The sequence below is a fragment of the Lissotriton vulgaris genome, chromosome 4_1 (genome assembly GCF_964263255.1).
Source record: "Lissotriton vulgaris chromosome 4_1, aLisVul1.2, whole genome shotgun sequence".
Taxonomy (NCBI): Eukaryota; Metazoa; Chordata; class Amphibia; order Caudata; family Salamandridae; genus Lissotriton; species Lissotriton vulgaris.
The window spans coordinates 1,740,237,488-1,740,260,498 of record NC_141691.1 but is presented as its reverse complement, the minus strand read 5'-3'; the positions used below and the strand labels follow the sequence as shown (position 1 = coordinate 1,740,260,498).

Here is a 23,011-nt window from a genome sequence, read left to right as displayed (position 1 = left end):
ACCGGAAACTGCGTATCACACAGACATTCTATAGAGCACAGTAGTTCTGATGTAGTGAGTGACTTACATTAAACTGTTTAGGAGTAGGTGTTTTCAAGACATTGCAGGTTGCTTATAGATAATTCCGTGTTCACATTAGACTTCATATTTATTAAAGATTATCTGCAACCAAATGATTTCTTATATGAGTGGAGACCAAAGTTTTGATGAGGACCGATGGAAGGGAAATGGATTGAGCTGGTTTCATAAGATATAAAATAACCCTACTGCGCGTGAGAGCATTACGACTTCAGTGACCTTAAATAGGAATTCTGCCTACAGCCTTGCTACTCTATTTGGCCACGAAACACTCTAAAGAAGTTTACAATTTACTTTGGGGGTGCGTTATCCCATATACATGGATAAGTATTGTTTTAAAAATAAAACGAGTTTTTGTCCCAATTTACAGGCTGAATCATCATAGTTTAAGCACTGAAATATAATTTGGTTGTAAGGCTACCCATCCACACATCTTAGGTAATGGCAAATAAAATAATAAAACAGCCCAGGCCTTCTAAATTATTTCTGACCGGTGAGCTTAGTTTGAACTGGTTCCTAGCAGAAGCCATACAGCTTCTATTAGTCTAATAATTTGGAAATAAGAGTGTCCTATGAAAAGTGCTTCTTTCGAGCTGATGTTGGATCAAAGGTCCCATAAAATTTTGTTCACTTTTACAATAATACATTGAAAGTTATATCAAACATTACCCTCAGCGGGTGGCGCGTCTTCGTGGTTCTGCGCTTGGCTTTCCCTCTCTGCTGGAGGGGGGCTGTGCACTTCCTCCTGCTCTGCCACAGGAGGCGCTGTTTCTCCAGGCTCATCCTCTGGTGGCTCATCCTCTGGTGGCTCATCCGCTGGTGGCTCATCCTCTGGTGACTCGTCCTCTGGTTCGCTCTGGTCCGCCGCTTCCCCATCAGGCTTGGGCTCTAAATCTGTCTGGTCGGGTATAGTTTCACTTTCATCTGTGATTGAATGATTTTTATCAGAAGGCTCTTTCCCATCATCAATACATTTCAAAGAAATTTTAAAAAACACACACACTGGCAAAGTATGCAAACATTTAGATTTACAACAGTTTTTTTATTGGTAGAGCTGGGCCATTGCTGCCCCCCTCCCCAGAGTCAGAGAGAGTGGCAGGTGGGCAGGTTCTTGTGTTTGTGTGGGTGAGGCTGCTATACCTCAATAAGCAACCGCTTGGACTCAGTATAATGCAGACTCGGGCGTGATGAAAAAGTTACCACTACTTCCTTGTATACTTTTTATTTAAAACAAAAAAAGTGGTTCTTCCTGTTACCCAATTGCATTGACTTTATCAACAATGCCATGACAATAACACATTGTTGAAGGCACAAATATTGCCAGAAACATGGCGATAGGTGGATTACCACTAAAAGTTAAATAAACTGCTGCATTCTTGAGCACTGCAACGTCATTGCAAGAAATCCAAGAAAGTGCAAAAAAGAAAAAACAAGGCAGAAGGCCTGCTCTGTCTAAGCACCCAGTATCTGAAACAACACCCCCATATCCACCAGGAATAAACCAAACCTGCTCCAGTTTAGGAAAGAGCTGAAGACGCACCTCTTTCAACAACATTGCACCACGGTGCAGTTACAATCCCCTCCGGCTCGTTAGACTCCAGCCACCCTTCCAATCACATACTGACTGTACCCTCGTCTTTGACTCTGTACAGCTCTGCACTGGCTTTCGAATAGACGTGTGTTATATAAATACCGAATACATACACGTTATGTTATGCTACCTTGTGTTGCGTTATGTTGTGTTGCATTGTGTTACGCTGTGTTATATTATGTTATGTTATGTTATGTTGGGTTATGTTATGTTGGGTTATGTTATGTTGTGGTGCGTAACTACGTTGTGTTATGTTATGTTACGTTATGTTGTGTTATGGTATGTTGTAGGCATCCTGGTGCTAGTGTGAACTGTGAGGCAGGCGAACAAGTCAGGAAGGCCTAGAGATGCAATGTTCAGCTTAAAATAAAATTAGATTTGTGTCTTATAGAAGCAGGAATCTTTTTACAGCATCTGGGGACAAGTGAGTATAAGGCACGGCCACCCCAAAGGGCATGTTGGGTGTGAGGTGAGTGAGAGGGGTTTAAAGATGGCCCTCTTCTTAGTAGGAAGCCAATGAAAGGCTGAAAGCTGGGGAGAGAGATGAGCATGAAATGGAAGACTAAGGATTGCTTCAGCAGTGGGACTTGGCAAAAAGCCAAGCTATAGGGCGTCCCACACTCCAGATTAGAAGTGACTAGGGCCTGAACCATAGTTTAGCGGGAATATTCTGGGAGGCATTTGAGATTTTCCTAACTGTTTTAAGGGTGATGAAACAAGAGGAGGCGAGCTGATTAATCTCTTGGCCCAGATAAATATTGTTGTTGAAAATTATACTAATTCAAAACCCCGGGCTTCACACACTAAGTTATGCACAGTGCTCTCCCGAGCATGCGACCAGTGTACTGCATCCACAAAAGCTGATCAAGTGCCTTAACCTTATCATGAAGCTCCAAGAAACCACATCCATCAATATTCTTTGATCTACGTATCAAATCACGTAGTCAAAGGCAAATTTTAAATCTGTGAGCCATAACAGGAAGATTTTGGCCTCAAACTAGTGGCATTAGTTTAATATATAGGAATGTATAGCATTCTCATTGCAAAATCACACCTGTTTCATGATTATTATTTAAGAGACGAAGGAGCGGATTTAGACCTCGGCGGACGGGATACTCCATGACAAGGGTGACGCATATCCCGTCCACTTAAATATAAATCCATTATATCCTAAGGGATTAGTATTTCAGCGACCGGGATGTCCGTAACTATTGCCCGTCTGCCAAGATCTAAATCAGACCCTAAGAATTGCACTATCTGGTCTAACCACTTGTTCACAGTTTTTCTTAAAGGCTTGTTTCAGATGGAGTTTCCTCCTCCTGCCAATAAGAACATATTTCCCTTGAAATAATATTCCTAGCTGACATTTAGAATGAGGTGCCCGTCAACTGTACTGATCACTTGTTGTTGATCAATATGTGTTGAAATTTTAGCTAAATCCAGTACCATTAATCAGGATGCCAAATTGCACCCACCTGTCGTCACATTTCTCTAAGTACATTTTCTTGAATTAAGATGCCCAGATGTATAAAATCTATATTTGTGTCATACTACTGCCGCACAGCACTCTGGCGCCCATGAGGCCTGGTGTCACGTTTTACAAAACTGTGCAAATAAATGAGCAATAAAATATGTGTATATATTTGTTGGGCCTACTTTCCTTTTTCTAGGTTCGGTGTACTGATTTCTCCATTAATCTCACTGGCTTACGTATGCTTCTGTGTTTGTGCAGTCATTTGTGTATTCGGTACAAAGATATTTGTATCTTTCTAGGCAAAGCAAAATGTTGTCAACACTTTTACAGGGTAATGGGCAACAGGCCTGCATCCTCTGACCTCAGGAGCACCATGGTGGTGCCAAAAATGGCAGCCTAGAATTGCTTTCACATTCAACCAGCCTCTGATGCAATGCATCATACACGGTGTGTAACTTCAGTCATCCTCATTCATGTTTTATAGTATTAAATCCATTTACCTTGATAATTAAATGCTATGACATCCATCTAAATCAGGAAGGTTTTTAGCACACACAGTAGATCCAGGTTCTGACCATGTCCAGTCATGAGCTCCACAAGTCAAATGCAATGTATGGAAAAATCTCCCAATTGCGTTCCTCTTAATGCTCCTTGTTGAATAATTTTTTTTTACAGGGGATCCCTGAGGCCTTACTAGCATATATAGTACACGTCATTGTTTCATGTAACCAGGAGTCTTCCCAGATCCGGATTTGTGTGTTTATACCAAGGTCACCATGGTCTTAAACTAGATAGAGGGTGCCACTGGGAGCGGTCTAGGATCCGCAGAGCTGGGATGGCATGTGCTCTTCTCGAAGGCTGCTGATTACCGTATGTTTTCTCGTATTCGATTTCTATCTTTTGGCCACTTGCTTTAGTTTGTTTGGTCTCAATAATCTCCCATGTCGCAATTGCTATATCTTTTTGCAAAAATAAGTATGGAGTTTTCCTCAGTAACTTCAAGTGCAAAGGAATCAAAGCACGCCACGCTGATCAATTTGCTTTGGCGACCCACTAAGATGTGAATTGCTTTTACGAGTTGCTTATAATCTACAGGGCCTCATCCCTCAGCACCCTTCATATAGACAACTCTCCAATGCTGGAGGTTCCCAGGTCACCAGAAGTAAGATATTCAGCTTAAAAATGTCCCTCAACATCGACCTAGGGACAGAGAAGAGTGGCAGTGTGTAAGCGTCTGAAAACCAGTGGTAAAACAATTTCCACCATAAGTGTGATTTTCGCCAGTAGATTCTCTGGCGGAGGAACTAGCCTGGCTCTCATGATTTTCATGGTCCCCGCCAATAATCTGGAATCTTCCCATGAAGGTATCTGCCTGGCACCTAGCCTTCTGCAAGGTATTTAAAACTCACCTTTTTGCAACCCCTGTCCTGGTCCCATATCTACTCCACTCCCCCTCCATGTGGGATCTGCAGAATACATTGCTATCACTGATGAGAACTGTTACTATTACTTCCACTTAGCTGATTGTAAAGAAATTCTCCATCTTCAAGTAACCAGTGAATTACAGCGTTCAACTCTGGCACCTCTAACGTGGCCTTTTATTCCCTGAGATCGGTAAATTGGGATCACTGTGTTGGGAATGAGTAACTCCAGTAACTTACCGAGTTATGAAATTGCAAAACAGTGTTAGCAAGAGCAATATAAATTAAAAGCGGTCATAAATTATATTATCATTGTTGCCAATAATACTATTATTATGATTGATATTGTGGTTGTTGTTGTTGTTGTTATTATTATTATTAGTAGGAAAATTATTATTATTATTAGGATTCTTATTATTGCCTAAAATAGAGTGCTTTAACTCCTCGGTGGGTTAGAGATGTATGCAGCTCATGTCATCCCAGACAGGTAGACTATAGTGATCAATGTGCAGCTCGCGGTAGAGTTTGGGGCACAGGAACTAGCGGGACAACAGCATTAAACTAGAGTAAATCCAGCTCTGCTATAAGTCCCAGGGAGATCTTTTAGATCAGCATGGTCATGCATCTGATGGTGGTCATGCGTGGCAGGAACATTGGGTGGATCTGTGGACACATCTACCTCATGGATTGATGGCAGCCTAAATAAAACAGATGTGATCTTTCGTGTGCATTACATACTTTGCTTCTCCAAGCATACCGTCACGTTGGCTGAGAGAATTATGGATTTGTTGACATTTTTCTGATTCATTTAAATTAGGTTTTGAGTTGTTTGTCTGGTCTGTCATTTGAAATGTAAGGTTTAGGCAGCGTGGTCAATGCAAGTGGGCACGTTATAAATAAAGACATGGGACAAGGCGTAGTACAGAAGAGCAGGACCGTGGCATGTTCTCCTGTAGTAAGCAAATACTCTCAGGGGATGGGTATTAGCATCTTTCTACATGACACATCAATGATTTCTCAGCAGGTGTTCAAGACACCATTGGGGTGCTTGATGGCTCCCTACAGTTCTCATGATGTGGTGCAGCCAAGGGTGTGGTATGAATTGTTGCTCCCTCGCCCAGGGCGGCCTTCGATAGCTCCAGGGTTCCTCAACTGTCTCACGCGGGCTGTCCCTAAGCCTTGCACACTATAAATATGAGTTGTGTTGACATGCCTGTGGACTGGCCTTTAATGCAGCCAGCTGTAAGATTCCCTTAATGGCTAGAAGGGAGATGGGAAATGCTTATCTGGTATGCTGTGTGCTCGAGAGGGATAACACCAGGCGTTGCTGTGAAGAGTTATGCTCCATTGCTAATCGAGTTGGACAGGAAGAAACTCAGAAACATGAAGAAGGACTATGTAAAAGGAAGGTATTTTACCACCAAAGCACACTCACAGCTGCGATTGGACGGCGATAATCAATTCTACATATTTAACTTCTATGTAATGGTAGAACATGTGGACAGTCGCTTATTTGTGCAATAATCACAATTGTTCTCAGAGTTTGACACAGGCTAGTAACTCTTCCAATAGCATTGGCTGGTGTCCGGATAGTTCTATTCCTGGGATAACACCAAGCTCATCAAGGATGTGGCATAACGGCCAGAGCTGCCAAACTGGGGAACCAGGCCCCTTGTGGTTCTGGGCAAAACACTTAATCATACTCACAACAAAGTATCCTGACCCCGAATTGGTTAAAAATAACCTTTTCCACTTCTTAGATGGTGTTATCCTCATTGGCGGGAAGGAAACATTTCATTTTGTTATTTAACCCTCAAACACCCTATTGGTGTCATGCTTCATCATCAGGTTCATCATGACTCCTAAAGGTCATGGTGGGATCGACCATATTTCATGGAGCTCTTAGGAGATGAAGGCCAGGGGTACTTAAAGATAAAAATCCTACTGCACCACCAGGTATCCCTTTATTAGTGGTGGTGACGTGGATATTAAAAAAAGTTAAAACGGGTCTCATGTTTCAGCCAAAAGAAGTCAGCCAAAATTGGTTCCGGGCTTTCGTCAGGGCAAAGTCAAGATTCCCTCCCTGGTATCGATCAAAACAATATTAGCTAAGCTATATTATAGATTTTGAAGATACAGAAAGCTGCAATCTTCGTGAAAATTGTTATATGCAGTGAAAAACAATCGTAATTGGGAGAATACTTATCTCCCTTTATTTTTCTGTGAAAAAATCCGCCTGTAAGGAGAGAAAAGATAAAGGACTAACAAACATGTATTGTATTTCAATATCTTCATTCTTAGAAGTGTATATAGGTCCATCATGGAAGAGTGCACACATTCTTATCATGCATGGTCTGTGCTCTTGTGATCGCACACATTAGAGCCAAATTGAAATCACTGTTTCAAGACTGCCAGCGCGGCAGCGCGCACCATAACTATCAAGTACCATTTGCACTTGAAGTGGAAAAACCGCATGTTCCAGATGCTTCACATTCATGAATAACGAAGGCAACCCATGTCTTTTTTTTTTTAAAATTTTTTAAATCCTCATATTGCGAAAATTCTATGTGTATGGAAAATTTGGTTTCTACCTCTGAAACTTTTGTGTACCGTCACTGCCCATTTCTCTCTTGCCGTGGGAGTTTTCCCTTTCCATGTTTAGCCAGAGGAGACCCCTTGCCATTACATATTCACAGGTCTGTAATCGAAGAGAGAGGGAGCTAGCCACCTTGGCTACTCTATGAGTATCATACTCATATTCCAGACTGTGCTTTCGCTTTAATCATAGGATATTGTGTTCCTTAGCCTTCTTTATGGATTTAGATGTTTCTCCAAAATTTCCCAATAATTAAACCTTTTACTACAGTTACCCCGTCTGTCTAATTTATTTATCTTTATAGCGGAGTTCATCCATTCCCCATGTGATGGGGGTGTTGGCCCAATCCACTTGATGCATATTTCCCTCCTTGCTATCACCATTAACACAAAAAGTAGTTTTGTTTCCATTACTGTTAATTTTACTTGTTCCGTTGTGTTACCAATCCCAAAAAGAATAAGAGTTTCACTTACTTTCAGATGTTTTCGGAATATCATACTCAACGTCTTACCAACTTCTTCCCAGAAAGTTCTCAGAGATGGGCAGCTCCAGAACATATGAATATCATCTGCTCTTTCTTCCCCGCACTTTGGGCATTTTTTAATTCCTGCATTCTTAAATTTTGAAAGTTTTTTCGGAGTCCAATAGGCTCTGTGCAGGGTATACAGGTGATTTCTTTTCAATCTCACCGATTTAAGTGTAGACTGAAGGCAACCCATGTCACAATAGTTAATAAACATCTCTTAGTTATCTCATCTTTATAATAAGCGAGTCATAGAGATCATAATGCTATTCAGTATAATTTCCGATACTTCTTAAATTCAGAATGAGATTAAATACCATTGTCACATTAATTAAGTTAAGGAACTTCATGCATTTTTTGCCCATCAAACCCCTCTTTCCAAGTAATGTCTACCCAATACCCGACAAAAAAGAAGCTTGTTAAAGGAACTCCACTGCTTCCATGCTTAATCATGCTGATTGTCAAATTGTTGGACAATTTACACGACTGAGTGGGATGGAAAAGTGTTTCATCCTATTTCGCGTTTTTCTCCCCAAAAGTACTGGACACAGATGAAATTCAAGACTGGCCCATTTCCATTGGTACCATGGAAATAAAATGCATTTCAACCTTTTCTTGAAGTACAGGTCCAGGTTTTCCATGATTGCAATGGGTAAGAAAACTGTTTGTGAATACACACAAATGTAAGAGATTGTGTGTGCCCTATCCTGCCTCGATGCCTAAACCTATAATGGCAGTAAATTAGCCACGCTGCTGAATTCTCCGCTCATAGGTACACTTTACAGCCCTCAACTTCCTTCCAACCAGATTTTGTGAGTCAGAAAGCGGAATTTCGTATATATGCAATATAATATTGTGCAACCCTAATCGCTTCTTAAAATGTAATCTTGAGTGAATTTGCAACTTGTACATATTTACCATAAACCACTAGTATCTGTAGTTGATTTTGCACTTACTACCATTCTTATGTGAGTTTAGAGATTATCTGTTTGTATCTTTTATGTTATTCATGTGCTCTGAAGTCTTTGTAACTGGTTCTATTGCGAAGCACTCTGACACCTTAGGGTAAAGTTTGCGCTCTATTAAAATGCATAAACAAATACATTTCAAATCTCTTTTTTGTATAAACATATTACAACAATGTGTGCAAATCCTTTATAAAATGGCTCTTAAGAGGTTATTTGTGCTCAATGGGTTCTGTCTTTTCCCTCACAACTCACTCCACCAAAATGTAGCAACATTTTTTAACAGAAAAATCAATTGTATTTTAATCAGTTTTCATTCACAGCAACGCTTTGTTGATTTGACCACCAATTTTAAGTATTTTGTATTCTTTCTTCTAATCCACCGTCATCAATGATAGATGACTATGCATTTCTACAGTCTACACAGCTATTCTGGTCTTCAAATTGGTTAAGGCAAGTAAAAAATATATACCTCTCCAAGCAATCTAAACAAACACATCATTCCCAAAAATGTGCTTTTCTCGATTCTCTTGGTTTAATTATGTTACTTTGCCTTCATACAAATGAGATTATTTTCATAGAGGTTCCATCCTCATTTCTTACATTGGCTTGTGAAAATAGTGATAACTTCTTTGCTGGTGCCTAGGCATACATTCTAGTATAAAATATATTGTGCTAGTCTGAGGTCTTGAAAGATTGACCAAGATGACAATGTACTTCTGGGAGAGCAGGAGAACGTTGTGCTACACTAATATCTGGAGGAAAGTATTTTTTCTGGTATCATCAGATCACCCATAGATAATGAGTTAAAGGTTGGTCTAGTGCAAAAACTCCTATTTCTCCAATTTCTAGAAGACAGGCTAAATAGAGAGTAGAAACCATTGGCGGAGGATGCTCAACTATACTCTCCCTGGGGTGGAGGAACTTCCACTGGAGGATTCTCTTTGTGAGTTACCCCTTCCACCAATAATAGGATTTTACATCACTACCCAGATTTAAATCAGGCTCTTAGATATGCAAATTGTGGATAGAAGATACATTTCAGCAGCTTTCATCTAATCAAATGCCGGGTTTGACATTGAAAATCTGCCACTAGTAATGTATATAACTCACACCTTCCAGAATAACCTCCATCAAGTGCTAATTAAATGTGGAAAAATCCTTTTAGGCTCACCTCTATAAATTTCTCCATTCACCCCTCAAAGTTCAATCTTCAACAAACTTTGCAAAAAAATGTAACACAAATGTTTATGCAGGTTTGATGGAGATTGGTCAAGAGAGGATATAGGTAAAGGCCATCAAAAAAAGAGCTCTCCGCCCGATTGCTAGTATCTGGTCAACCATATTTCCAAATTGCTTATGGGTCGTTTGTCTGCCCCTTCGGCATGAAGTCTGTTTAGTGCGTTCTCAGGCCTTCCAAGTCATTCAGATAGATTACATCATCGCTCATCTCTTGCCCAAAATGTGTCCTTGTGGTTATATGATAACTGCACCTTTTGCTATAGAAAAGCACTCGTCGCCATTATCCTCCGGTTTCATCTTTTCGCTTATTGGCCCTGAAATGTCCAACTCCCTTTTAGTAAAAATGACAAAAAGGGCACATTCCGTTCTATTTGTACTAACAGTCTGGCAATATTTTCAGAATATTACATTTTTATTATACAGGAGTAATATTTTATGTACTCCAAAATGCGCTCATGAATGGGTGCCCAGATGCCCAAGACCCACCTACTGCAGGCATTGACGTCTTTCTGTACACAGTGAAAGATAATACAACGCTTCACAATAGCATAATTTGTTTTTAATCCCTTCTTAATTTGTCTGCTGTGTCTTTGACAAATTGACTGCACTTCAAGCAGGTAACAGCCACAGGTGATGGGTCACCTGTGACTCTATCACTTCACAGCACCATGGAAAGATCATTTTTTCCAAGGAAAATAACTATTAATTGGGATGCACTGCAAAATACATTGCCTTTCTTAAAATTGTCCATTCTTACAGTGAGTTTGATCAGTGATGTCATTTGATTACAAGAATATGGACAGAACTAGAAGACATGACAGGAAGTTCACATAACAGGACCTCTGAACACTCCATACAGTGTCAAAACCTCACTATGATTGTAAGCAGTGATTACTAATAGGCAGAAGCACCCAGCTACTAAAGCTCGACAAGACTAAAAGCCTATATACATTTAAAAGATCCGCCGTCACATTGATGAAATCACAGCAGTTGCAAAGCAATTCACAGGGGTTGCAAGCTGCCCCATTAGGGGACAAAGTGTTATCCTCACTTTAACGAAGCCTCTGTGGGAGCTGTTTTTTTACCTTTTGCATATTAAATTCATGAACTGAGCTTACGCTAACCTGAACTGCTTTACACTGTCCTCCATCTTACATTGATGTCACAATACTTCATGTGATGACTACTACTGTTAATTCTTGTTCTAAATAAAGATTTTTTAGTTTTACACTAATGAACAGAGAGCGTTCCCATAGACCTTTCCCACACTGTACCTAAACTAGGGCATCCCAACCATCTCAGGCTATTGACATGCAATGCATCAACTAGCATGCTCGAGTAAACTGTGGGAATGACTGAAATCCAATGCAATACTACCACGAAAGAATCTCCGAATGTATTCTGTATTCAAATGTTTCTTCTTGCTTGTTCCCTATTGCATATCCTGAGAACCATGTACACTTATAGAATGTATACAAGTTTTTGTCTAAAGCCCTATAAAAGGACATGTAATTGTCAGTACCCGGAACCCCTATTCCCCACCTTTAGAAGGTGAATCTATGTCGGTTTTCATGAAGAACTGTACTGAGTTAATTGTACTTTGTTGCTGCTAAACTTACTGATGTCATATTATATATATATATTGCACATTAATTCTTTACATACAATTTCAAGCGACAACTCTTGTCAGTCATTCTTATGAGAATGTTTCAGCAATTATTATTGAACTGGATCAATAATTATATTAGTGATGGGTCCAATCGGGGAGCATCAAAGTCTGTATCGGGACTACACTGCTCCCAATCCTAGCTGCAGGCACGCCCTTGGCATGATCATTTAGAGCAAGTTTGCTTCTCGACACCCCTTATGGGTATAAGAGCACAATGTCTCAAATGTGGCAGGTGTGTAAGCAGTGGTAAGTGCTCTGGCCTGGGCTCTGGTCTGTTCTCGTTTCGGTATACAACCTTTAGCACGCATCTTTTAGCACGCATACCATTACAACGCATAGCGCTTTGAGGCGATCTGACCTAGGGAATGGCTAGTGAATAGGTTAATTTACTATCCAATAACCTTCCCTAGTATCCACGGGGACTGGTGTTGGAATAGTAAATTAAACTATTCACTATCCAGCACCCAAAGCACTATGCGTTGTAAAGGTATCGCGTTGTAAAAAATGCGTGGTAATGGTATGCGTGGTAAAAGTGTGCGTGCTAACATCATACATCCTCTCGTTTCACATCATGTGATCTCCGTATCATATTGTTCCATGATGAAGTATCTCAAAGCTGACTCTATTTCTTGCCATCGGAGACACAACTCTGGAATCTGAAATCCAATCTTTAACCTTCTGTGCATGTTCTTCCGATCCACAAACTTTTTTGGTTGCCCATAAATTATGTATGACCACAAATGTGGTGATTCTGATTTCCAAAATCAGAATGTCAGGCCTTTGTGATGGATCTTAGTACTGTTGAAAGTCACACAGCCTGGCGTACATGTTGCTTTTTGTGTATTTAGTGTAGCATCATCCTGGTTACCGACATTACAAAGCAAAAAGTAGGCCTATATTTAAAAAGTCACTGTACCTCCCTTATTGTTTGAAGCTGATATTGTTTGTGCTGTGGAATGTGTTGCTGTGAGGTTGCTGCCTCAAATACCAGGTTGCTTACATCCAGGAGAATGAGATTACATACTTTCAAGCCTTAAGGTCCTTCCTTGTTTGTTTAACGACAAGGTCCTTGTAGTCTAACAAAACCATGTTTGTTACATCTCTGTGGGTGATTGAAAACAAAACTTCTCGTTCTGATTCAAGTTCCATAGCCCCAAAACTACTACTGACGCCCACATGTGTCTCAGGAAACCTTACAGAGTCACAGATTCTGCACAAAACGAATGAGTCTATAGAAAAAACGAGGTTAAGAGCAAATTAATTTTGCAGCATCCTTAGTTCAACCCCACCTAAGGTATTCCACCAAAATATGGTTTCAGCAATATCGTGCAACACAAATATTGGGATGTCAAAATATAGTAATGTCAAAATGGGACAGAATATAGAAACTTAGAATATCATTTGTATGTCCTTTATATCATTTTTTAACCTACAGCTGTACATCACATACTTTTTAATTATTTAGGTGAGTTTTTTTCGTTTGTCTATTAGGAGTTATCTTTTCAAAGTTAAGTATAGTTAATTATTTTAGTGTGGCTGTATTTCTAAATATATTTTAAGTTTTTTTTATTTTATGTCATTTGATGGGTATTTGGGTTTGTAGGAGAATAGGGTGGGAAGTTTTTTAAAATCTTTATTTATTTATTGTAAAGTTATTCAATAGATGATTTTAAAAGTATTTTAGCAACTTTTTAATATGTTAAATTGCCAATTGATTGTGTTAGTTATTTAATTGCTATTAATCTTTTGGATATGAATTAATTAAATTATGTTTAATGTTTTTCGTACAATATTTTAATAGGGTTATTTTATAAACTAATATGTATTGTTATTTATTTCTGTTATTAATGTATTTGTTTTGTGGTTGTTGGATTTTAGGGTAATAGGTTGGGAAGTATTTTAAATCTATTTTAAAAATGTCTTCATTTATATAATCTTTTTATATATTTGTACATCAAAATGATGATTTTAATTTCATAATTTTCGTTTTTAATGTATACAATTATATAATATTAATCATATATTTGTATATGTTTATGGGCACGTATTTTATGTTTATTTATTCTATATATAACTAATTTATTTTGCATTAATTTAGGATAAGGAAAATAATTAAATCTGAGCATTTTAAAGTTTAACATTTTCCCTACTGTTGCTTATGCTGGAATGGGAATAATGGTTCTGACCCTTCCAAAATCCAACACTTTCCCTACAGCTGCTTATGTTGGAGTGGGAATAGTAAATACGGTGGTGATAATCGGGTGAATTCTGCCTAAGCTAGGAATTTCAGAGTTGATTTGCCTACCAGTGAAAGCCATTTGGAGGCTTCTGATGCTGAGGGGCAGCAGTGTTTTCAACTTTTTGAGAACACAAAGCTGATATTTCATTATGCCAGCACATAGTGCACTGGCATGGTCAAGATTTATCTTTGTCTCTGGGTACTGATGCCATGGATTTTAGATATGACATGCAGGGCCGTCTTAACAGCATTATAGGCCCCCAGGAAAAGCAGTGCACTGGGCCCTGCCTACACAACCACTCACAGAAATAAAAATGTTTAACAGAAAATGTGTCATAAATTCTGGTCTGCATGGACCCCTATTCTCGAGGGGCCCCTGGGCAACTGCCCAGCGCACCCCTGCATTAAGACTGCACTAACGACATGCAACAGGGCGGTGCAAACTGTTTTACTTTTAAATATCGTTGATGATGAGCCTATTATCCAATTACAGTGCAGGATTTTCTCACGATTAGTCAAATACATGTAGTGTCATAAAAATACCCAGTGGAGAAAGGGAATTAGGAGGCTGATATACGCTTATGACATGCTCCTACGAATATAGTGTCTTTTTAGTGCTACTCAGTTCCAATTCTCTTTCCAATCCTTTCCTACCAGGGTTCAGATGTTCTGCTCAAGTCTTCTGACACATAGGAAAAGTATTTTGTAATCCCTCTCACTACAAGGCAGATTTATGTGGCATGAGAATATACACAGGCGTAGCGTAGTCAAAAAGATTGGGGGGGGGGGGGGAGTTGAGACTTCCAAAGTCATGCTGACATATATAAAAAATATACTATATGAGAAGCAGGGCATGAGGTGGGCTTAAGAGGCAGGGGAGAGGAAGAGGAGTGCTGATTATTAGGGGTAGTTAAAACCCAGTATTTTTCAAAATAAGCAACATTTTTAAGACTATCAAAACACAGAATATGTGTGTTTGTGTGTGAGTGTAAGTAAAACTCCCAGGTGAAATCCCACAGACACCTCACCATACCCGACTGAAAGCACCAGTACCCAACTACTAATAGAATTTATTTATTATAAGTAATACATTTATTAGGAAAGTATAACACCCCACACACCCACCCTGAAGCTATGCCCCTGAGAATATAAGTGGTAGGCCCTCCAGGGATGGTGGAGTATGATCATTCATGTGATTACGTATGCACAGATTCAAGAGGAGATGCAAGAGAGTGGTACCTGTACAACAATATGCCGCAAGGAAGGGCTCCAACACGCAGCCCAGTTTCACTCATTTGCTTTTGGTGGATAGGAAACATGTGAACCATTGTAAATTTGCATGCGGCCACCACCTTGGGATCATATTCAACGACGTGCACGATTTTGCTTTGGACATGGGACGTGTGGGACATGGGACGTGTGCATGCATAATGAGTATCTTCAATGATCATCAGGCATTTTCGAAGTCTGTGTCTGGAGTAGAATTCTGATTGGTGAAATTTTCAGATGGTGCATCTCAAAAAAATAAGCAGGAAGTAGTCTGCGGTAGCTGCTTCAAGTAATGAGACTCCTGTGTTACAGTAGCTGGCAAGGATGCTGGAGTCAATGGACAAGCTATCCAGGTAAGGGTAAGTCTGATCCTTAATGTTCTTGGGAATGCAAGCAGTGTTTAGGGTGGAATTGATAGGTGTGGCCAGCGGATGGGATTGGTGATTCTGGACTTGCTTCTTTCTAGACAAACAAAAGCACTGTCAGCCTCTACATATGTGGAGTTGAGAAGATCAGTGGTGCTTTACAGAGTAGTTTAATTGAAAATTCGTTTACAAATACTGTTTAGAAAAGCGATTGGATTTTAAGCATATAACTACTTCGGGGTGCAGGGGTCGAATGGTACTAGTGGACCATAGTAGATTGTAACTTAATTAAAACCTTCAAATCATTTCAATGATCCTCTGGCCGTCAAGTGCTGTAAAGAGTTTAGATCTCCAGTGCTCCCACTCTGGTCTAAGATTGACCACGAATCCCTCATGTATCAGTAGACCACAGTAGAACCTATAGACCAGTAAACTAAGTAGATAGTATGTACCATTAGACCATAGAAGATGCTGTATATCAGTAGACCACAGTAGACAGTATGTACGAGTAGACCACAGTAGATGGTATGTGCCAGTAGAGCACGTTAGATAGTATGTACCAGCACACCACAGAAGAGGGTATGTACCCGTACACCACAGCAGATGGTATGTGCCAGTAGATCACAGCAGATGGTATGTACCCTTAGACCACAGTAGATGGTATGTATCAGCAGACCACAGTAGATGGCATATACCAGTAGCCCACATGCATCCATAAACCGCAGCAGATGGTATTTAGCAGAAGATCAAAGTAGATGGTATGTACCAGAGATGGCATGTACCATAGACAATAGTAGACTGTATGTACTAGTAGACCACAGTAGATGGCATGTACCTGTAGACTATAGTAGATGGTATGTACCGGTAGACCACAGTAGATGGTATGTACCAGTAGACTCTAGTAGATTAATGGGCTCTGCTTTGTCCCTGTGGATTGGCCAACCCCCGGAAAACAGAAACCTTGCACTCCCGGCACTCTTAGCAGCAAGTCAACAGGCAGCAGGGGGAGCAGAGCCGAACCGAGCTGAAGCACGCCAGACATCTGACACCTAAAAAAAGGCCCTCCACCTCTACCGTTGCTGGCTCATCGCTCCTACCACCTCGTCACCTGCTTTTCACCTGCCAGCGCCCCTGTTCCCGTCCCTGCAGTCTCTGCCATCTCTGCGAGGGGGCAGTGAAACAAGCTTTTTCAGCAACCCCAGCACAGCAGGTAAGGCCTAGAGCCGCAGAGGTCATCGGGTGGAGCGAAGTTGGTCAGCAGTAGGCTGGTGCAGCTTGCTCCTTCTGCGCGCGCGACTGGGGATAGGGACAGCCTTAATCTTGGCCTAATAGCCTGACTGCCACAACAACCCCAGACAGTTGCCCACAGACGCCACCCCCCCTTGCACTCCTCCCTTCAGTCTCTCTCAGCCTCAGAGAGAGAGGGCAAATGGAGGGACTTAGGGCAAAACTAGCTAAACCAGATAAACAAACCCAAGAGAGGGAGAAACGCCAAGGCAAAAAGACAAAACTAGCTAAACCAGATAAACAAACCCAAGAAAGGCGGAAACCCAGGAATCCAGAAAGTGAGTAAGGCAAAAAGCAAATCACAAGGGAGCCACACAAGAAGATCATAAGGACCCGAGCAACGTAGCATCTACAAAACATCTGCCTGGACTAAGAAGAAGCAAAATATAATTTAGTTGCACAGCAACACTGCCACATTGCTAAGCAGAAAGAAAAAACAAGCATTGGCATAGCCAATAGGTCTCGCCTTTGGGACCTTATAAGTGTTTAGCCATGCAACAGTTGAAGTTGTTGCACCAAACATATTGTGCTGGATAACTAAACACGTATGAGGTCCCAAAGATGAGACATATTGGCTATGCCATTACTTGTTTTAAAAATCATAGGCAGAGAGCATGTCTTAAGCAGGCAGGACAAAGCTATTTGAAAAAATAGTTCTCAGAGGCTGTAATTAAAGCCTACCGGGTAACAACACACTGGGGTGTCTCCATGGGAGGTTACAAAATGAGACAAGACTGTACTAAGGCGAGGCTACTAAGCCTTTTGACCAATGAACATCCATAGTTTACATTGGACAATGACACAATCCAATGAAAAAATATGGCCGTACAGTTGGTGGAGCTTCAAGTCCCTACCTGAATACAGCATGCCTCGCAGAGCAGCAAATGCGCTGCCCAGGCTCCATTTAAAAAGGAGCCGTATACCAATGTTAAAAGTGGGAAAGCACATTGCACGTCTAGGAATAATACCCAAAGTCTTATAAAAATAGTAAAAATAGTGTGCTGCAAAAGGACGAGATAGAGCAGTTGAGTAAGAACACAGGTGGTCCAGGGAGGAGCTAATACTAGAAAGGAAGGGAAGTCCACAGGAGCTAATCAATGTAAAGATGTCAAATGAGTAACAACCAAAACAACTAATGGTAGGCTGTGGGTTGGTTGTAAGCCCACTGATTTGTAAACATTAGGTCTCACAGCACAGTGCTTGCGCTCTGTAGGCGAGACCTAAAAACCTGGGGTTACTTAAGACACACACACTCTTATTTCTGTTTCTTGCTTTCTAATTCTTCCATGCTTGGGGCTAACTTGTAGAAGTTTGGGCACTAATCCTGGTAGCTAAGTAATGTATCCTGAGAAATGACAAGGTCTCAGTTCTCCTGTGGCCTCCTGTCATTGCATCAGCAGGAAAGCCTCAGCCAATGGGGGAATGAGGCAGAACTGAGTGGGACTACAAATAGTTTACTGCCTGTTTCTACCCTGTCCTCTGGTGCTTCCTGCCCATTCACAGGTGTTTTCCATGGAGTTGCAGTGTGCAACATCACTGTATCATCTGTGCAGTTTTGCACCATGTGTTTTGGCAGGCGTTGCCCGGTACACCCGCGTTCCACTAAAACAGGCCTGTGCCTCCAAGCAGAATGTAGGACACTAGGGGGAAACTGTAGGCTACTTGCTCGGGCTGGGTGTTAGGGCGGTTTTGTGGAAGTGAGGGGTGAGTCTGGGTAGGTGGAGCGGGTGAAGTAGTGTGCATGTCTTTGTGTGTTTCTGTAGAGAACGGTGTAGTTGTGCATGGAATTCAAAGAAAAGTGTTAGTTAGTGAGACTTAAAGTAATGGTGTGAGAAAGAGGAGAGGTGGCCTACCTTAAGCTTTCCCAGCACATAATTGAGAAAAGGGGTTAAAAACACTCAGTTCACCCCACAACCCCCTAAAAACGCTAATCCAAAGTGTCTTTTTTGGAACAGTGTTTCACGTCGTTGTAGACCTATTAGGTAAATGGCGTGATTTGAAGAATGCTGTAAAAGCGACGTGAGGGTGCACTGCTTCATGTACTGGTAGTTTTGGGGTGAGAAGTTGGCGCTGGTGCACTGTCTCACCTCCCAGCCTCAGTAATCTTAATGTTGAGAGACAGAGCTGGGGGCGCCTCTAGAAAGCTCCCAGGATCTGGTACCTTATCGCCGGGCCATTGTTTCTGACGTCAGTTATAGTCCCCTCGAATTCGGCTTCCTAGTACATCCCAGCTGAGCACCTAGAGGCGCCTGTGGGCGGGGCCTCTGCCTGACGTTGTGGGTCGGATGTACACGGAGGGCAGAGCTCACTGCTGAAGTGTTCTACAGCCGCTTCATGGCAGAAGGTTTTACAGCTTGTTGTTTTCTTAAGAGCAGATTAATAAAGCTGAATAAATGAGACAGTTTATCACAACAGTGAAGCTATGGGAGAATATTATTATCATAAATTATGCAAATCTTGGAAAAAAGAGAGCAAGGCTGTTAATCTCATTTTTGTATAGCACAAACCAGGTCCCTCGGCCACCAAAGCGTTGTATACTACGGGGGCCTCGGGCCAAGTTGAGCTTGTTGTCACACACGGAGATACTCACAGAAATTTGCTTTGACACGTGGATAAGGAGGGCACTGTGGCCACAGTAACAAAGGGAGTGGAGGGGTCTAGATACCTGTAGACGCTAAGGGCACCACTCAAGGGGGTTTGAGTGGAGTGGGCAAAAAAAGCCATGGTTGGGAACAGGGGTGCGGCTTCAAGGCTCAGTCCATGTACAGCGTTTACCTTGCGGGAGCGAGCAGCGGCGAGTGCAATAATTACAAACAGATGGCGCCACTGCTCGCTCCCACAAAGTAAATGCCGGACATGCACGAGTGCTCATTGGAAACAGTGCAGTTCATGCACAAGTTTCCAAAAAAGTACGGCATGATTCCAAGAGGTCACTTCAAAGCAGCGCTTGCGCGCTGCATAGGCAAGACGTAAAAAGCAGCAGCTTCACAAAGCCACTCTTCCTAGCCCCCTCAGCAGGGCCAATACTTGGCAGTGGGGCATGAGGAATCAGGGCAGGATTTATCTCCAGAATAGATTCGATCCTCTGTCCACCCTAGAAGGAGTAGACTGACTGGGGATAGATACAAACCCTAGACATATACAAGCTAGGGACAAGAATCAAGGACAGATTAAGACACCTTTGATTAAAACATTTCAAAATGAGTTAGCGCAGAGAGGGGAAAGTAAGGGGGTAAATATGGCAGAGAGTACCCAACCATGTACTGTAAGGGAGATCGAGTCAACAGGACTAGATAGTATTGATTTAGGCACCCAATTAATAAATATAAATAAGGCAGCTGACCCTAATGAAATTACTATACTGGAAGGAAACATACTCACTCATCCCCCCAGGGACAGGACAAGAAGAACAGTTGGGCGGGATGGACTGAAAATACTATCCTGGAACATAGCAGGACTTGCGGACAAATATGAAGATCAGGAATGGAGGCAATACATCGCCGGGTTTCATGTAATATGCTTGCAGGAGACCTGGATGATTGATTGTAACCACTTCTCCCTGGAAGGGTTTAAGTGTTTTTCAGTCCCTGCACATAGGTCAGCCCATGGGAGAGCTGATCATATATGTAGACCTTCTTATACAAGGGGTCTGGTCCAACCTCAACTGGGCATCACAGAACATGATGGCAGTGGGCTTTCGCTCAAAAGGGCTAAACATCATCCTGGTTAATTGGTACAATGCGGTGGGGGCAAATGGGAAAGGAAACACAATAAACAAACTGGATTCATGCCTAAACGCCCAGCTGACGATGGTGCCAACAGCAAAATCGGCAGCAGCTCCATCTGTAGTCCTGGTAGGGGATTTTAACTGTCATCTTTGCGCAAACCTTAGGCCATTGAATAAGGATTGGTCACGGTGTACAGTGGAGAAAGGGCCACACTTCTCGCATTCTATGGAAGGGGTGGAGCTAGATAAGGTGCTGAAAGGCCACAATTTGGTCCATACAATGGACCTGATAGAAATGGGCAGTGGTGAGGAGCTCAACCCTACTTTTAAGGGCAGAGGATGTTGGTCGTACATTGACTACATTATGGTGTCACCTATACTCAAAAGCTGGGTTAGTAGGGTGGACATAGAAAGTAGCATATTTAGTGATCATAACCCCCTGGTGCTAGAATTAAAAGGCGCAACTATTAAATACATATCATGTGGGGCAGGAGTGACAGAGAAGATATCAGACCAAGGGAGAAGACTTAGATGGTCTAAAATAGATGGGGATAATTTTTATAAAAATGTAATAATCTCAGGGGCAGACCCATTAAATACATGCCTCGACCCCAATATTGAGGGGGTCGCTGTAGTAACTGCATTTGAAAAGATGGCGCACCTCATTGACGGACTACTAAGGACCACTAGGACTAGGATATCAATGACCCCCGAACCTAGATGGTTCGATAAAGAATGCTCAAAGGCACACAAAGATCTTAAATCTAGCCTAAAAATAACCCCTAGAGATAGTATTTACATAGCTCAATGCAGGCTGACCTACAAGAAGGCACTAAAAGCCCGCAAAACTAGTCTTCAAATACAAGCTTGGGCGGACCTAAGGGAGGCGGCGGAAAGAAGAGACCTGTCTGAGTTCTGGAAAATTATAAATAAACCATGTTTCCAGGACTCAAATGCCCCACAAATTTTAAACACTATTTTGCCAGAGCAGTGGCACTCCCATTTTAGAAATGTATACAATCACATGGGAGAAATAAACAATGATGAAGGGCAGAGGTTAGAACTGACTGCACGGCCAGAGATTACCCTGGCTGAAGTAGAAGGTGCAATCCTGGGGCTAACTAAAAATAAGGCGCCTGGCCTGGATGGAATTCCTCCTGACCTATACCTCAGTAAAATAGAGCTGTGGGCGCCCATCCTCACGAGGGTCTTGAACGCGGCAGTGGAGGCGGGTCTGCCGCGTTCTTGGTCCTCGGCAACCATAGTTCCAATTTTCAAAAAAGGAAACCGAGATGACCCCAATTGCTATCGCCCGATATCTTTGATTGATGTCACGGCGAAGGTCCTGGGTAGGGTGGTTTTAAATCGCCTGACAGAATGGGCAGATACCCACCGGGTAATAACGGACACGCAATATGGGTTCAGGGAGGGGAGGTCGACCACGGACCAATGCCTGAATCTTTACTTGTTGGTCGCTAAGTACACCATAGCCAGCAAGGAAGCAGTCTACCTGGGATTCATGGACCTCTCTGCGGCATTCGATCATGTGAACAGAGAGAAGCTATGGGCCCTGATGAAAGGTTTTGGGGTGGACCAGGATTTAGTTAACATCCTAAAGGCCTTGTACTGGAATACAACAGCGTCCGTCCGTTTTAACCAAGACGGAAGCAAGACCTCACCATTTCCATGTACTAGTGGAGTGCGGCAGGGCAGCATTTTAGCTCCTTTTTTGTTTTCACTTTATATTAATAATTTAGATAGGGATTTATGCAAACTTGGAGTGGATTCCCCGCAAATAGGCACCCGCCCAGTTCCTGTCCTGCTTTACGCGGACGACGCGGTGTTATTAGCCCGTACACCGCGGGGGTTACAGAGGCTCGTTGATGGATTTGTGAGTTTTATGGCCTCGCTTGATTTGACGGCAAATCTGGACAAATCATATGTTATGCTTGCGGGAGCCAGACCAGACAAGAAATTTTCTTATAAGATAGGAACCCACAAAATTAGTCTGGTGCAGTCCTTTCCCTATTTAGGTGTACTATTTGATGGGCTTCTAAAGTTTAGATCTTTAGTGGACAAACATTGTGCAAAATTGGTGGCCTCATCTGGTGCTATAATGGGGTATGGGAGAAGGCTGGGGAGATGGTCTCCCGAGCAAGTGATGAATTTGTACAGATCGATATGTTGTGCTAAGGCAGCTTACGGGGCGGAAGTTTGGGGTTTTGTGAACATATACCCGGTCCAGGCAGAGGAAAACAAATTCTTCAGAAGTATATTGAAAGTCCCATCCAGTACATCTGCCTACATTCTACACGAGGAACTGGGAGAACCCTACATTGAAGACCAGATTAAGATCAGACCTCTTTTGGCCTGGGTGAAAATCTGGCATAACCCCGAGGCAGACCTCAGTAGACAAATTATCACAGACTGTTTGAAACGAGACAAATGGAGCTCTATCCCCTGGCTAAATTATGTAAAGTGTACCTTAGAGGCCATTCATTGGCTGCAAGAACCTCTTCACGAAACCTGAAGCCCTTACAACCCAGTATAAAACGACGGTCAAGA

General features: G+C 41.9%; 1 protein-coding gene across 2 annotated transcripts in view; it reads right to left on the bottom strand.

Annotated features, from left to right (window-relative positions):
- Nucleotides 1-23,011, bottom strand: part of LOC147724486 (uncharacterized) — a 102,635-nt gene that overhangs the window by 62,775 nt on the left and 16,849 nt on the right. For both annotated transcript variants that reach the window (XR_015309919.1, XM_086966040.1), the window contains exon 2: nucleotides 748-1,002. Coding sequence is in view for 1 of the 2 variants with exons in the window: in XM_086966040.1 (XP_086822166.1) it covers nucleotides 748-1,002 (255 nt within the window). In the remaining variant the exon portion in view is untranslated. The remainder of the gene's footprint in view (nucleotides 1-747; nucleotides 1,003-23,011) is intronic.